Source organism: Pagrus pagrus (genome assembly GCF_965226575.1).
Source record: "Pagrus pagrus genome assembly, chromosome: 5".
NCBI classification, from domain to species: domain Eukaryota; kingdom Metazoa; phylum Chordata; class Actinopteri; order Spariformes; family Sparidae; genus Pagrus; species Pagrus pagrus.
Genome location: NC_140189.1, coordinates 18,263,595 through 18,279,557, shown reverse-complemented (window position 1 = coordinate 18,279,557; position 15,963 = coordinate 18,263,595). Strand labels below are relative to the sequence as shown.

The 15,963-nt window shown below is 40.3% G+C and overlaps 1 protein-coding gene and 1 long non-coding RNA gene across 3 annotated transcripts; one reads left to right on the top strand and one right to left on the bottom strand.

Annotated features, from left to right (window-relative positions):
• Nucleotides 1-1,991: 1,991 nt before the first annotated feature.
• LOC311257078 (uncharacterized protein) lies at nucleotides 1,992-3,983 on the bottom strand. 2 transcript variants are annotated; one of them, XM_084352524.1, is made up of 5 exons: nucleotides 3,222-3,983; nucleotides 3,072-3,125; nucleotides 2,519-2,599; nucleotides 2,227-2,302; nucleotides 1,992-2,144 (listed from the first exon to the last, which is right to left on the bottom strand). In XM_084352524.1, the coding sequence occupies exons 1-4, from the start codon at nucleotides 3,975-3,977 to the stop codon at nucleotides 2,234-2,236; spliced, it is 960 nt and encodes a 319-aa protein (XP_084208650.1). In that variant the 5' UTR covers nucleotides 3,978-3,983; the 3' UTR covers nucleotides 1,992-2,144; nucleotides 2,227-2,233. The 2 variants fall into 2 exon arrangements, with proteins under 2 accessions (XP_084208650.1, XP_084208649.1); XM_084352523.1 differs by having other exon boundaries at nucleotides 3,072-3,983.
• Nucleotides 3,984-10,518: 6,535 nt separating this feature from the next.
• LOC311257394 lies at nucleotides 10,519-11,121 on the top strand. Its single transcript, XR_014622618.1, has 3 exons — nucleotides 10,519-10,611; nucleotides 10,707-10,778; nucleotides 11,035-11,121. It is a non-coding gene; the product is annotated as an uncharacterized lncRNA (long non-coding RNA).
• Nucleotides 11,122-15,963: the final 4,842 nt, after the last annotated feature.

The window sequence follows — 15,963 nt, the reverse complement described above, 5'->3', positions numbered from 1 at the left end:
AACACCCAGCTTGTACCTTTGAGACCAATTATTACAGGTGCAAAGTTGGCTACAGAATGACTGAGACCTGTTTGGCCAATATGGGTGTATGGAGATACAGTCATGACACCTTTGTTTCATACAACCGGCAACTTAAGTATGACTCTGGCATTCATGATATTTTTGAAGACCAATTTCTCGGTATCTAAAGGCTAAAACACCCAACTTGTACCTTTGAGACCCTTTATTAAAAATGCAAATTTGGCTACAGAATGACTGAGACCTGTTTGGCCAAATATGGTTGTATGTAGATACAGTCATGACCCCTTTGTCTCATACAACAGGAAAACTTAAGTATGACTCCAGCATTCATGAGATTATTGAAGACCACTTTCCCAGTATCTAAAGGCTAAAACGCCCAACTTGTACTTTTGAGACACTTTATTAAAAGTGCAAAGTTGGCTACAGAATGACTGAGACCTGTTTGGCCAAATATGGTTGTATGTAGATACAGTCATGACCGCTTTGTCTCATACAACAGGAAAACTTATGTATGACGACAGCATTCATGATATTATTGAAGACCACTTTCTCGGTATCTAAAGGCTAAAACACCCAACTTGTACCTTTGAGACCCTTTATCAAAAATGCAAGGTTGGCTACAGAATGACTGAGACCTGTTTGGCCAAATATGGGTGTATGGAGATACAGTCATGTCACCTTTGTTTCACACAACAGGAAGTAACTTAGGTATGACTCCAGCATTCATGAGATTATTGAAGACCACTTTCCCAGTATCTGAAGGCTAAAACACCCAGCTTGTACCTTTGAGACCAATTATTACAGGTGCAAAGTTGGCTACAGAATGACTGAGACCTGTTTGGCCAATATGGGTGTATGGAGATACAGTCATGACACCTTTGTTTCATACAACCGGCAACTTAAGTATGACTCTGGCATTCATGATATTTTTGAAGACCAATTTCTCGGTATCTAAAGGCTAAAACACCCAACTTGTACCTTTGAGACCCTTTATTAAAAATGCAAATTTGGCTACAGAATGACTGAGACCTGTTTGGCCAAATATGGTAGTATGTAGATACAGTCATGACCCCTTTGTCTCATACAACAGGAAAACTTAAGTATGACTCCAGCATTCATGAGATTATTGAAGACCACTTTCCCAGTATCTAAAGGCTAAAACGCCCAACTTGTACTTTTGAGACACTTTATTAAAAGTGCAAAGTTGGCTACAGAATGACTGAGACCTGTTTGGCCAAATATGGTTGTATGTAGATACAGTCATGACCGCTTTGTCTCATACAACAGGAAAACTTATGTATGACGACAGCATTCATGATATTATTGAAGACCACTTTCTCGGTATCTAAAGGCTAAAACACCCAACTTGTACCTTTGAGACCCTTTATCAAAAATGCAAGGTTGGCTACAGAATGACTGAGACCTGTTTGGCCAAATATGGGTGTATGGAGATACAGTCATGTCACCTTTGTTTCACACAACAGGAAGTAACTTAGGTATGACTCCAGCATTCATGAGATTATTGAAGACCACTTTCCCAGTATCTAAAGGCTAAAACACCCAACTTGTACCTTTGAGACCCTCTAGTTATTAAAAATGCATAGTTGGCTAGAGAATGACTGAGACCTGTTTGGCCCAAATGGGTGTATGGTGATACAGTCATGACTTCAGCATTCATCAGATTATTGAAGACCACTTTCTCAGTATCTAAAGGCTAAAACACCCAACTTTTACCTTTGAAACCTTTTCAAAGACAACAAACATGAATTCTTCCTAAAAAACCTTTACATATTCAAGAACGTTTATTCTGTTCTCAACAACGTGGCACTTGGATGTCCCTTCCTCCTCTTTAATCAGTTAGGGCCAGGTCCACACATTTCACATAACTTTGAGTAAATATGTTGAGATAAACACTGAGCATACATGAAATTATCAAAAACAACATTTAGGAACTTCAATGTGCCCTAATGGATGTGGCTCCTGGACATCATGTTCTCCTTTGTGACCTAATCTGAACTGTTTTGAGGGAAATGTTCACATATAAACCAGTCTAATATTTATGTTAACAGAACTTTAAGGGATTCTTCATCCTTGGACGTTTCTTCCTCTGAAGAACATGGCTCCTGAAAGGATGCAAAAAGATGTGGTTTTCCAACATATCTGTAATGTAGTAAACAGCACTAAAACCGTCTTCATACTGCTCACCTTTGCTTTACAATGCTGTCGTGACCTCCTCGTGGGATGCATTTTTCTCATTTTCTGTGTGCAAGGAACATGGCTCCTTAAGATGGGGGACAAGCAGATATTGGTTCATGTATGACTTGATTTCATGCACACAAAATTAAACCAGTTTACTTCCACTCACCTGTCCTTCAACATCAATCTCATCTTCTGTGTGCAAGGAACATGGCTCCTTAAGATGGAGAACAGACAGATATTGCTTCATGTATGACTTGATTTCATGCACACAAAATTAAACCAGTTTACTTCCACTCACCGGTCCTTCAGTCTCAGCCTGATCTCTGTTTCCCATGGATCCATTGTCCTCTGATTTTTCTATCTGTGAGGAGCACAAATCCTACAGAGGAGATTTTGTGATTTAGAGGTCATGGACAGAAATCCTCTAAAAAATAACTATACTGTCTGCACACATCGCTAAACCAAGCTTAATACTCTTTGCCTTGGCTTCAATACAGGCTGTCAGACCCTCCTCAATAGATGCATTCTTCTCATTGTCCTCTGCAGAGGAGGACAGCACCTGGAGACAAATCATGAGATTTTTGTATTCAAGGGATAGATAGATAGATAGATAGATAGATAGATAGATAGATAGATGTTGGGGTTTTACTCATACTTTAAATGCTGAGATGGCCCTGTTATTCAATAGAATTACATTCAAAGGTTTCCAGCTGCCACACTATGAAATGTATACTAACTACTGGTTTTGCTCCTTAGTGACTAGATGACTCCAGAGGTTACAGTGATATACAGCATCCTAAACAGCATGCAGTTAATCATAAAACAGAGACATGAATATGTCAGCTACTCACAGGGTCGGTAGCCTCCGTTGCCTCATATGGGTTGTCTTCTTCCTCACACCTGAGCTGCAATGATGAGCGCAGTATGAAAGAATATTCTGTTGGCACAAAAGACCAAAACACTCTTACATATGCAGATTTCTTTAGCTGAACCTTCCTTACCTGTTCTATTATTATGGGCCAATAGATGCATGAGTTTCTCTGAGCCCATGGATTCCTCCTTAACGTTCCATGCCTTTTTCTGCGGCGGTAGTAAATGACTGAGGTGAGCGTTACAGTGATGAGCACAATCACAGCAACAATAGCTCCTGCTGCAGTTCCTGCTGTAGGTCCATGTCCGTCAATCACTGTTGATGGAGATGTGATATTGAGTACAGGCTCACAGTCTTCAATACCCACTCCTGCTGTAATTTCAGCTGTAGTTCCTGTGTTAGGTCCAAGTCCGTCAATCACTGTTGATGGAGATGTAATATTGAGTACAGGCTCACAGTCTTCCATACCCACTTCTGCTGTAATTTCAGCTGTAGTTCCTGCTATAGGTCCATCAATCACTGTTGATGGAGATGTGATATTGAGTACCGGCTCACAGTCTTCCAAACCCACTTCTGCTGTAATTCCAGCTGTAGTTCCTGCTATAGGTCCATGTCCGTCAATCACTGTTGATGGAGATGTGATTTTGAGTATAAACTCACAGTCTTCCATACCCACAAGGTTCTGGACGGTACAGCGGTAGGCTCCAGAGTCCCTCTCTGTGATCTTATCCAAGTATAAGTCCCCTCTTTGAGCATCAACAAAGGCATCTGGATCCAGCATCCGGTTTACGCTGAGCTTTGCCCATCTGTATTTAAGCGGTGGAGTGCCTTGTGAGGATTTGCATCTGAGCCTTATATTTGTACCTAACACAGCTTCACCATCCATGTAACATACCGGTTTGTCTGGCCTCTCCATTACAGTCAGAAGAATGTCTTTAATCTGTTCTCTTCCTAGGTATCTCACCTTACATTGGTATGTTCCAGAATCTGTGAGCTTAAGGTCAGTGATGCTTAGAGAAGCATCACCGTCTTGGGGCTCAGGAGATGTAAAGTAGATCCTGTTCTTTAAAGGGGCATATAAATTATTATGAATGATACTTTGAGTATACAAGAGTATCAGTTTGTCATCTTCCCTCCTGTTTGGTGGCACAATGTTCCACTCCATGTCCAAATTTTCCAAATCCTTAGAATCAAGGGTGAACTCACAGTTGAGAGACACACTTCGATCTCTAGTTCCCAAATAGTGATTATTGTCAGATGTTATTTTTAGAGAATAAGCTTGTTCTGGGGTAAGAGCGCATATTATCATCATGGCAAAAATCCATAGCTCTGTGAAATATCCTGGGAGGCAGCAATGTTGATGCACAAGCATAATGACGTACTTGGATTGGTGGGCTGCAGATTCAGTTTGCACTGCCTGGGTTTCACTGTAAAACATAAGTGTTACAGTTAGGGCAGGACTCTATATGGGAACATACATATTAGACCTTGGCACACCAGTTTGGCTGAGAGAGAGAGAGAGTGAGAGAGTGAAAGGTATCCTCTTAGCCCCCAGACCCCATACATACACAATATTATTTTCATGTCATATGGTGTTGATTACAAGAATGTGAGATTGTTTAAAATGCCCTTTCTCCTGTGATGTAAAGAAAATAAAGCCTACAAATATCACAACTTTCAACACGTTTTTGAAAAGCTCCAATTCCACATCAGGCAAATCAGGCATTTTAAGCGACAACAATCTAAAAAATCGTACAATGTCCCAGGGGGAGTAGTAATAAATACACCAAGTATCTAAAATATTTCAAAGCATATTCTATAAATGATGCAATAAATTTTTTATTGATTATGTCAAATTAATTTATTTGACCCATGTTAAATATGGAGAGACAGCTTTACAGTAAATTGGGTTCATAATTGCCTCAGCTCTATCATATTACAGTAGTGTGCTACTTAATAGCAGGATACATTGTATCAGAATTTTTAGTTTTAAAAGTTTTAATCTTTTACTGCAAAAGTGGGTCCTTAGTTATTACTATACAGAGAAAATGGACAGATTCACTCGCAGAAGTTTTACCTCCCCCTCCGCCAATTGTCGCTCTGAGATTTCAAACTAAAATAAAACTTTATCTACAAAAGAGACCAAAGTGGGCCACAAATCCACATTTGAACAACATTTTAGCTAGAAAAAGACTAAAAGTGTGGTGTAATTGTGCAGCATTACAGCAATGTAACAGAAAGAGGAAACAGAAAGTGGGCTACAAACCAGAAATTGACTCTTACCTGCAGAAGAGTTGAAATCTTTCAAAATCTGTGCAGATTTAGCAGAACACAATGTAGGATGATGCAGAAACCTCGAGGCCAGTTCAGAAAAGTGAAGAAAATCCACAACATCACCAACACACTGGAGCAGACAATCAGTGCAGTCATTAACTTTTCAGCCAGTCAGAGCAGTCATTAACTTTTTAGCCAATCAGAGCAGACCCATGTCCTCCTGTGTGAAGGGCAGGAAGAGCGCGCGCGAGAGAGAGAGAGAGAGAGAGAGAGGAAGAGACAAGTTGAGGAGGAATCATGGACGGAGGTGTTGCAGCAACCAGCAATCAGGTAAAATCCAAAAATACTGACATGTTGGATATCTGTGCAGTCTGGGCAATGAATGACTGCTTGTTGTTTTTGTTGCACTTTATTAGTATTCATTAGCATGTTTTACTTAAATAAGCTTAGCTAAAACATGCTTAAATTAGCTTAAATAACATTTTACAACCTGTTACTTGCATTTAAATGTACCCAGGCTCCCTCTAAACAGGCTGGGTTTTAAATTGTTGTTTTTATTAGCTGATTTTTCCCTGATAGATCACAGCATGAAGGTATTAGAACAGCAGGAATTACTTTTGCAGATTTTACTGGTCTGAAATTTTTTAAAATGTAACTTAAAATGTCACTTTATTTTGATTTTTTGTCACAGGAAGAGAAAATATACAATTTGTAAAAAACAAAACAAATCAGTGTATCATCTTAGTTGTGCAATAGGTTACAAAATTCAGGGTTCAGTTGAGATGATGTGTCATGTCCGATTAAGGAAACACAATGGAACAGGACCCAAATGCAAGAATAAAAAACTTAAATACGTCTATTAAACAGAAGATCAAAACGACCAAATCATGACATTATGGATCGATTCATTGTTTGCATAAGATAAAAAAGAATGAAAGGAAACTAAATTTACGAATTTACCCAGGAATGTGGGAAATATTATTTTATAAAGTAAAGAAAGCATAAACTTACACCCAGATAATTAAAGTAACTAGAAAATTTCCTCTGGGGAAATTTTGAAAGAGCCACGGGGGCTACTGCCGGAGTGTGTACATTATGATGAGATTCGTATTTGAAATTCGAAATTCGTATCCTGTGAAGAAAGGTAATAGCACACCTATCCCGATCAAGACGCACGTTTTGATATATCATTTGTCCTACAACTCTTCTAATTGTAGGACAAGAAGCGAACCGAAATTGTATCTGGAAGAGGAAAGGATAAGAAGAAATCCACAGTATAACAATAAGCCCCGAGCACTGGTCCCTGCAGCTATAGCTGTAGGGACCAGTGCTCGGTGCAATTGCCCCGTGGCCCTAATAATATTAAACTCTAGAATGTCTGTGTATGGCAAATATCATGGGGTATGATGGAAACAGGTCAGAGATTATCTGTGTAATCCATTCACCAATATCTACTATTGGGCTTCGACGAGCAGTACTTTTGTGTCCATGTACAGGAACCTGATGAGGAGCCTCAGACAGCAGGACCACAGCAACAGGAATCTTCTGACTGCAGCCCTCCAAGCAAGCAGTATGAGAGGTGCAAGCACAAGTGTCTCATTTGTGGGAAACTGTATGCTGATATAGTCCAGCACCTGAGAAGCACAGAAAAGGTGGTCAACAAAACAGAGTTGAGTCTTCTGAGCAAGTTTTCTCATCGACAGTAAGTGTCCTGTTTCCTCTTCAGGATGCTCTTAAAGAAGCTTCTTATGGTGCTTTTTCACTATCAATGAAATAGGGTCCAAAACACTATTGTTAATCAGTGTTGTATAGTAAGTTGTTGCTTTTAAATAATCACTGTAATAAAAGTGCTTTTTTCAGTAACAAATAACGTAATGCAAATGTAAATATCGGTCTGTGATGTATGAGGCTACAACTGATTTTGCAAAAGTCTCTCAAAAATAGATGCAAGGCAGGTCATGAATAATCTGTATTAGCAAGTGTCATATGTTTTTTTTTAACATTTTTAAGTGTTAAGTGTTACACATGTTACAAAGAAATGTGTGCATATTTTCTTAGTACACTGTTTCATTTCACACTTCTTACAAACATTTTTTCTACTACTAAATCAAAGACTCTTCTTGCTTCTCCAGTTTTCGTGCAAATCTGGACTGCCCAGTGCGTTTCTGCAAGTCTAAATATATTAACCGACTCGACAAGCATCTGCAAAGGATCCACAGCCTGAAGGTAGTCCCTCTGTGTGATTTATGTGTATTGTTGAGTTAGGTTGAGATCTTAAACCCAGCAACTGTGGTCCTTGTTGTGCTTCTTGTTCTTCCTTGCTGTGTGGTGGGTCTGTGGTCTTCATTTGATCCTTGTGTGGTTAATATAGATTCAGAAATGCTGTATTTATTTAGTGCTACAAATCCCACAGAAAGAATATTGCTGGTTAAATACATGCATGATGCTAAAGTTAATGAGATATCAATAATGTAACTTTTTTCAGACAGAATGAAATGATTTACTAAATGTACGTTCTGCTTTTTTTGCAGAAGCCAATGGTTACACTGTACATCCAGAAAGCGAAGGACAGATACATTGCGAGAGAACTGGCCCTCCTACGTGCCTCGAAACCCACACCACCAATGGTCTCACATCTTGACGAGGTGGATGATGCAGCAATCGAAGAGGGTGTCAGGAGGGTGATAGAGGCTGCTTCCCATGCTGCAGCTTCTACCACTGTGCCTCCTCTTTCGGGCCCCGTGTCTAGTTCTCCCCTTGCCAGCCAGGGTTCTTGTGACCCAAAAACAAAAACTATGCAGGATCCTTCTCCCTCAACCAGCCAGGCTTCCTGTGACCCAGAAATACCAGTGATGCAGGATCCTTCTCCCTCAACCAGACAGGCTTCCTGTGACCCAGAAATACCAGCGATGCAGGATCCTTCTCACTCAACCAGCCAGGCTTCTTGTGACCCAGAAATACCAGCGATGCAGGATCCTTCTCCTTCAACCAGCCATGCTTCTTGTGACCCAGAAATACCAGCAATGCAGGATCCTTCTCCCTCAACCAGACAGGCTTCCTGTGACCCAGAAATACCAGCGATGCAGGATCCTTCTCCCTCAACCAGACAGGCTTCCTGTGACCCAGAAATACCAGCGATGCAGGATCCTTCTCTCTCAACCAGCCAGGCTTCTTATGACCCAGAAGCACCAGCTATGCTGGATCTTTTTCCCTCAACCAGCCAGGCTTCCTGCTACACAGGAACAGTTGACCAACAGGCCAAGCGAACTAGAAGGCGTTCTGTCCTGAGGGCCCCTGATCCTGGGTGCAGGAACTGCCAGCTTCTCTTTGCCGAACTAAACGTGGTGAAGAACCTGCTCCAGATTGAGATTGAGAGGAACCATGAGCTCAAGCAGCTACATTCTTCAACAATGCGTGCAACTGTGAGTGTTGGGTTATTCCTTTGGTGTACTTCTGAAATGTGACCAATTGTTTCAGTAACTCTTGATTAAATAAATCTGCTTCATGTGCTTTTTTCAGGCAGCAAAACATCGCAGACGTGCACCATTTCCCCCCAGCAAAGCCCCTCGCTATGGTGAAGATACCCTCATATAGTAGTCACTGTACTAGTATTGAACTTGAAATATAGGGGATGTTGTGTTAATATGCAGATTGTAAAGACATCTGAGGTCAGTGATTTAAGAAAGAAGACCATGCAAAAATATTTGATTTGCTTTATATTCTTTCCTCTTTAGTGAGATTGGTCGAGGAATTTAGGGGCCACACAGAAGGTGCCAACCCCAGTAGGAAAACGTCTGAAAACGCCAAGCAGCGAGCCAAACATGTTCGGGATTTTCTAGAGTACATGGCAGACTCATCGATCCCAAATGTTGACCTTCTTTTCCTGAGCAACCACGCTAGAATCCGTGGGTAAGTACTGTCAGGAAAACGTGTTTGTTTATTTGAGAGAAGACAAACTACGACGTGCTCTTAACTATTTATTTTCAAATTGGATTATTAAAAGTACATGATCATGGACCTTTTCTGTTTGGAAAAACACAGTCAGCGGATCGCTGTTACTCTGTATCCAGCCTCCCAGAAAAGGATAAAGATTGTTAACACATATTCACTATATGATGTGCAGCATGCAAATTACAAGTCAACATTGATTATTATGATTGGCTAAACTGGTGGGAAGAAACCGTGGTTTAGACATAGCTCTTCCTTCGTTGGTGCACAGGCTGGTCTCAGCCTCTTGGCCCACGAACCATCCATCCACAGAAGACATCACCCTGTTGAAAGATCCTCCCTATACTATCTCACCTGCACCATGTTTGGAGTCTTTCTATGGTCTTAGGCTCCATTGTCTCTGTTACTTTCTCCCATCACTTGCTTGCATCCTTCGCATGACCTTGGCCACAGCTTCAGGCTGATTCTTTGAAAACAAAGGCACCTGTGTAACTTGGTGTACAGGCCTATCTTTAAACAATTGCATCAAATGTCACAGTATGAGCTACAGTAAAAAGTCACTTTTAGTGCAGACTTGTGATTCAGTGCATGTTTGTTAGTAATAATAATAATAGCTAGTAATAATAAAGGGACTTTCAGAGTATCCTGGTTTATTTCTCACATGTATTAATCCTTAACACCATGGGACTAATGCGTCATACCCTCTCATTGTTGGACAGGTCACAACAACTCAATGATTAGTAACACAGTATCTTTGATTATTGCATACAAACACAATATGTGATTCAAGGCACACTACACTGTCTCGAGGTAGGAAGTATAGCTGTATTAATCAGAGGTAGGAAAGGGTCACTTGATCAGCTTTATCAATAAGAGGTAAAATAAGTGACTTAATCAATAGGAGAGGTAAAACACTATTTGATTATAAAAGAGATAAAACACTCCTTACAGATATCAGGGGATGGTGTAATCAGCACAAGAAACAAAAATATCCCTAACAGTACTACACTGTAAGAAGCATCAGTGTGTCACAGGGTAGAGGACATGACTGTATTTGTATTTTTGTCTTTCAAGTTTTGTTGCAGACCTTCAGGAAAAAGGCTTCAAACCCCCAACACAGAGAAACTATTTGATGGATGTTGTGGCCTTTATGAAATATATTTCAAACATGGCACCACCATCTGTCAGACTGAGAACAAAAAAAATCAATGCCATCTTGGTAGAGCTGAGGGCCCGGATCAGAGATATTGGCCGGGATGTGGTCGGGCACCAGCTCAGTGTGAGGCGAAGTAAATCTGGTATGTTTAACATTTATAACCCCACGTCCAAACATCAACATCACATCGTTAAAAGCAGGGAACATGCATATAATAAATGCTATTCAAAATTTCAGAGAGACTGGTCAAGGCACAGAAACATGCATGGTTTATAGATGAGGCTCCGAAGAAGATCACTGCAGTACTGGGTATGAATCATTGCTCAGCATAAGTTTCAGATTTGTAAAAATAAGGTTTATTTAATGTTATGGGGCTTCTCCAGACTCAAACTTTGGGTGAAGATACCGTTCTGCAGATTTTACATTACAGGGATTAACATCTACAAACTGGGTTTTTATATATGGGCTGGTCTCTGCTGCTTTTGTGTGGCCAACGTGTGGTACTTAGGTAAGAACATCATCATTGTGAGTGAATGCATACAATGTCCTTCCTCTGCTTTTACAGTTGACCTTGAGAAGCATCCAGAGGACCGAGCATGTCTGAAAGAGTTTTTTGGACTGCTGGGTGGCTATATTATTGCAACAACAGGCCACCGAAAGGGTGTTGTGATCAACATGACCAGAAAGGAGGTCAAGGCAGCAGAAAAGACTAAGCAGGGTGCCCGCATCATCCGTGTAAGTGCAAACATTATTACAAAAACTGAAAGGACACAAGAGACATACACATTTTTATATCAGTTGGTCAGAGTGAAAAGTCAACTTTCCTGAATTATTAGGTTGGACAGCACAAGACTCAAAGGTACTTTGGTGAAGCAGCTGTACCCCTCAAGCCAAGCGAGTATTCCTGGTTGCAGCGTTACAACCTGCTTCGAAACAGAATTGAAGGAGGCAAAGAGGCTTCTACCTTCTTTCACACAACCAGTGGAGGTGTCCTGCTGAAGCTGTCTGAATATTTCAAGGAGGCCTGGGAGGGGATGGGCTTGGGGACAGCCCCAACTTTCAACATGCTGCGCTCCTCTGTTGCCACTTATGTGAGATAACTTCTCATGGTTTTTTGTATCTTAAAAACAATTAAGTGTGGTGAAAACTTAATGAATTTTGCACTTGTATATATTTCTTTTTTACATTCATTCCCCAGGCCAAGCGGCAGTTGGGCCATAAAACCTACCAGAAAGTGGCGACTTTTATGTGCCATGATGCAAACACAGCCAAAAGATTTTATCAAGGTTTTTTAAACAATCTAAATCAAACCTATTTTTTCTTGTAGTATCCATCAACTTGTATTCATTTTATCCATTTCTTTGCACAGCGGAGGACCCAGCAGAGGTCACACTCCAGAGTAGAGGATTGTCAATGATGGCAATTTCTACATATGCTGCAAAGACAAGGAAACGCAGAGAGAAACACAAGAAAGACAACACCATGACCATTGCTTCTGAAAGGGAGGACAACGAACCTGCACAAAATGAAGACAATCAGGGGTTTGAAGAGGAGGAGCAGGAACCATTGGGCCAAGAGAAGCCTGTGAGAAAAAGGCTTAACCAGCTGTACAGCAACAAGATCCTTGTGCCCTCAGACCAGCAGGTGAGACATGTGACTAGCTGCAGTGTTTCCACACACAAATTAAAAATACGTCATTCTAAAATGAGCTTAATATACTTTATTTTTCCTAAAAAAAGATGGTGAGCTCATCTGATGAGGATGATGCAGGTGATATGAAAACCACACTTACTGAAACAGTACCAGATCCTGAAGAGGATGAGGAACATGTGCCAAAAAGGACTTACCAGCTGCGTGAGAAAAGGGCATCTGTGCCTTTGAACCAACAAATGGTGAGTTTTGACAGTTTTCAGTACTTCCACATATTACAAAGCTTTTAATATTCTTTTGACTTTTCATTAAAAAACAGACGATGACCTCTTTTAAACAGGATGGAACAGATAAAAGGGAGGTTGAGTGCCCTTTCCAGAAAATAGAGGTGAGAGTAATAATTAGATTCAGTGCTTCCCCACATTCTACTAGCTTTCAATTCAAAATCAGTAAAATGAATCTTGTGTTACCTAAAAACAGAGCTTTAGTTCATCTGAAGGTGATGGCTCCGCTGATGAATGGAAACCCACACAGCAGGGATCTGAGACTGATTCTGAAGAAGAGGAGGAACAAGTCCTACAAAGGGTTCACAAGGTGACCAAAAGAAAGAGATCTGAGAGCCTTGTCCTGCAAAGAGAGGTGAGATCTATCATCAGTTTAAGTGTTTAAAAGTACTGAAGACCTTCAGAGCTAAATGAGTTAGAGTTTTAATGAGTTAAAACCACACAGGAGGAATCAGAGGGTGATTTTGAAGAAGAGGATGAACAGATCATAGGAAGGGTTCACAAGGTGGCCAAAAGAAAGAGATCTGAGAGCTCTGTCCTGCAAAGAGAGGTGAGTCATTATCAGTGTAAATGCTTCGGAAAATACTAAAAGCTTTCCAAATGAACAAATTATTTTTGTCTTTCATAAAACCAGCTGAGGAGCTCATCTGAAGTTGAGCGGGTTGGTTCAAGGGTCCGTGCACTGAGAGTAACAGAAAAGGAATCAGAGGAGGAGTGTACGAGAGGAGAGAGTCCATGTCTGCCTGAGAAAGAAGAGGAAGCCCAGTCAAAAGGAAATATGGGGGAAAGTGGTGAGGAAGATGTGTTGCAGAATGAGGTAAGTGAAGTAGCTAGTACATCAAACAAGCAATAATCATATCACAAAAAGATAAAGTTTTACCACATTAGCAAAATAAAAACTTGAAACTTGGCTTTTAAAACCCACACTTGTCTATTTCATTTGTTCTTTAATTCATATTGCTAAATTAACAGGACACACGAGCATTGATGAGCCAATCTCCAGACCTAAAACTGAATACAGCCCTGGTTTCAGTGAGTCCTGTCACTCTCAAGACAGTATAATGTCAACATATACCACCATATACCACATATAACACAAACAAGAAAAGCTGTTACTGATGTCTCGTCAGAAAAAGTATTTTACAGTAAACAGACTTGTTTAGACATCAGGTCCATTCTTTGCAATAAAGGGACTCTTACATAGATGTTGGATCTTTGCCATTGTGTGTAGGTGATAAAATGGGTTTCTATAAGGCCAACAAATCAAAATGATAACTTCTGGCTGTGAAGTAGATCTGCTCACTTTTTGTTAATAATTAGTGGCTTTCTAAACTGTTTACAACATGCTTTGACCTTTTCCCACAGAATGACAAGGTGGCAGTCAAAGTCTGTCCTGGTGTAAGAGCACTGCACTAAAACACACCTGAACATCCGAGCTAGACGAACTACATGATCTAGAATATATTTTCACACCTTATTTCTTTTTCTTTTTTTTAGATGCAGCAGGCTTTTGTAAGACCAGGAACGGCAAAAATGTTGTCAACTCACTCAAGAAAAACTGTGTGTGACCGAGTCAGTATGGTGAATAAGATGGTTTTCCACCAGTCATCTTTGTTTGAAGACATCATGCCAATATCTGGTAATTATGGGAAAATATGACAAAGTGAAGTAATGGAGCCTGGACAAGAAAAGTTGCATTTTATAATACATTTATGTATTTATCATACACTTTTAAGGTGACAACATTAAACACCAGGCTGGATCCACAGTTGGACAGATGATTCCCTCAGGTACATACATAGTACAGTGCACAGGATAAATACTGGTGCAGTTTTCAATAGTAACCAATCATTATTAACTTAACATAAAGGATCCATGGGGAAAACTGTGTCCAAAGAGTGGCTATTGGAGAATGAAGTCTCAGTGGGAGACACAACATTGCACAGGAGCCTGCCTGAAGAAAGGGGGGGGGGAAATGAAGGACAAGAAAAAGAAGGTGAAGTGGATGAGGGCTATTTGGAGATGTCAAAGATTGAAGGTGAAGACAGAAATAAGACAGAAGATGAGCTAAGAGAAGGACAAAAGACAGAGAAAGAGACACGGGAAGAGACTTTGGAGAAGATGGACAGTGATGGTGAAGAAGGACAAAGGGCAGAGGAAAAGATCCACAGTGATGGTAGAGCAGGACAAAAGACAAAGAAAATGATTCTGGAAGAAACCTTGGAGAAGATGGAGAGTAAGAGTGAAAAGGGAAAGAAGAGAGAAACAAAGATTCAAGAGAAGACTTTGGAGAACATGGAGGGTAAGAGTGAAAAGGGAAAGAAGAGAGAAACAAAGATTCAAGATGAGCCTGTGGTGATGACGAGGAGTAAAGTTAAAGAAGTGCAGAAGAGAAAGATAATAGAGGAGCATCTGGAGAAGAGTGAGAGGGGAAGGGGAAAGAAGAGAGAAACAAAGATTCAAGAGAAGACTTTGGAGAACATGGAAGGTAAGCGTAAAAAGGGAAAGAAGAGAGAAACAAAGATTCAAGATGAGCCTGTGGTGATGACGAGGAGTAAAGTTAAAGAAGTGCAAAAGAGAAAGATAAAAGAGGAGCACTGGAGAAGAGTGAGAGGGAAAGTGAAGAAGGATCAAGTGGAGCAGCAGAAAAAACCTGGAAGATACCTTTGAAGAGAAGGAAATTTCAAGAATGACAGGAAGAAAGGAGAAGGCAGGAGGAAATAGAAACTGTTCAAAACTTATGCAACATTAAAATGTTCAGTCACCATACAGAGTTCCTTGAATTTGATGTGTTCAATAGAACTGCTCAACCTGAAAAATAGTGGAATTTATTTTTCCGCAGTTCATAAGTCCGGTAATAGAATAGAATAGAATAGAATAGCCTTTATTCGTCCCACAGTGGGGAAATTCCGGAGAATAAAAAATAAATATAACAGTATATACAATATAAACAGGAAAAAGACAAAAAAAAACAACAACAACGACATACATTGACATACAGTGACAAACAGAAACAACGGCAAGACAATGGCAACAGTGCATAATGGATAATTTAAAAAAATCTGCATGTTTGAGTATCTATTGCACATAACAGTTTATTATTGAGTCCGAGTGTATGAGTGGTCTACTTAGAGCAGTGCTGGTTAATCCTAGCATTTAAATCTTTACAAAGTTTAGCTAAACATCTCAGGGATCTCAGGCTGAAAGTTTTGTCAGTTATTCTGCACTCCATGTGGGCCATTCCTGTGGTGGTTTGAACCCTCTCAGTCTTTCCATCCGCCAATGAGGTCCATATTTGGCCAAACAGGTCAAAGTTATTCTCGAGCCACCTTTGTACTTTTAATAAATAAAGGGTTATACTGTAATGTTAGATCTAACCAATAGTGCAGAGTCACTGACTAAACATTTCTAAACCAGTTTCTAGAAGTTGGAGGCCCTAATTTATTTCTAAGTTATTTCTCCTAGTTCAAGTTTCAGGCCTCCATCTGCTTTGGTGACCAAATGAGGTCAAAAGAGCAACTGGTCTGGGAAGGCCTCAGTCAGTGTCAAAGGTCATTGGA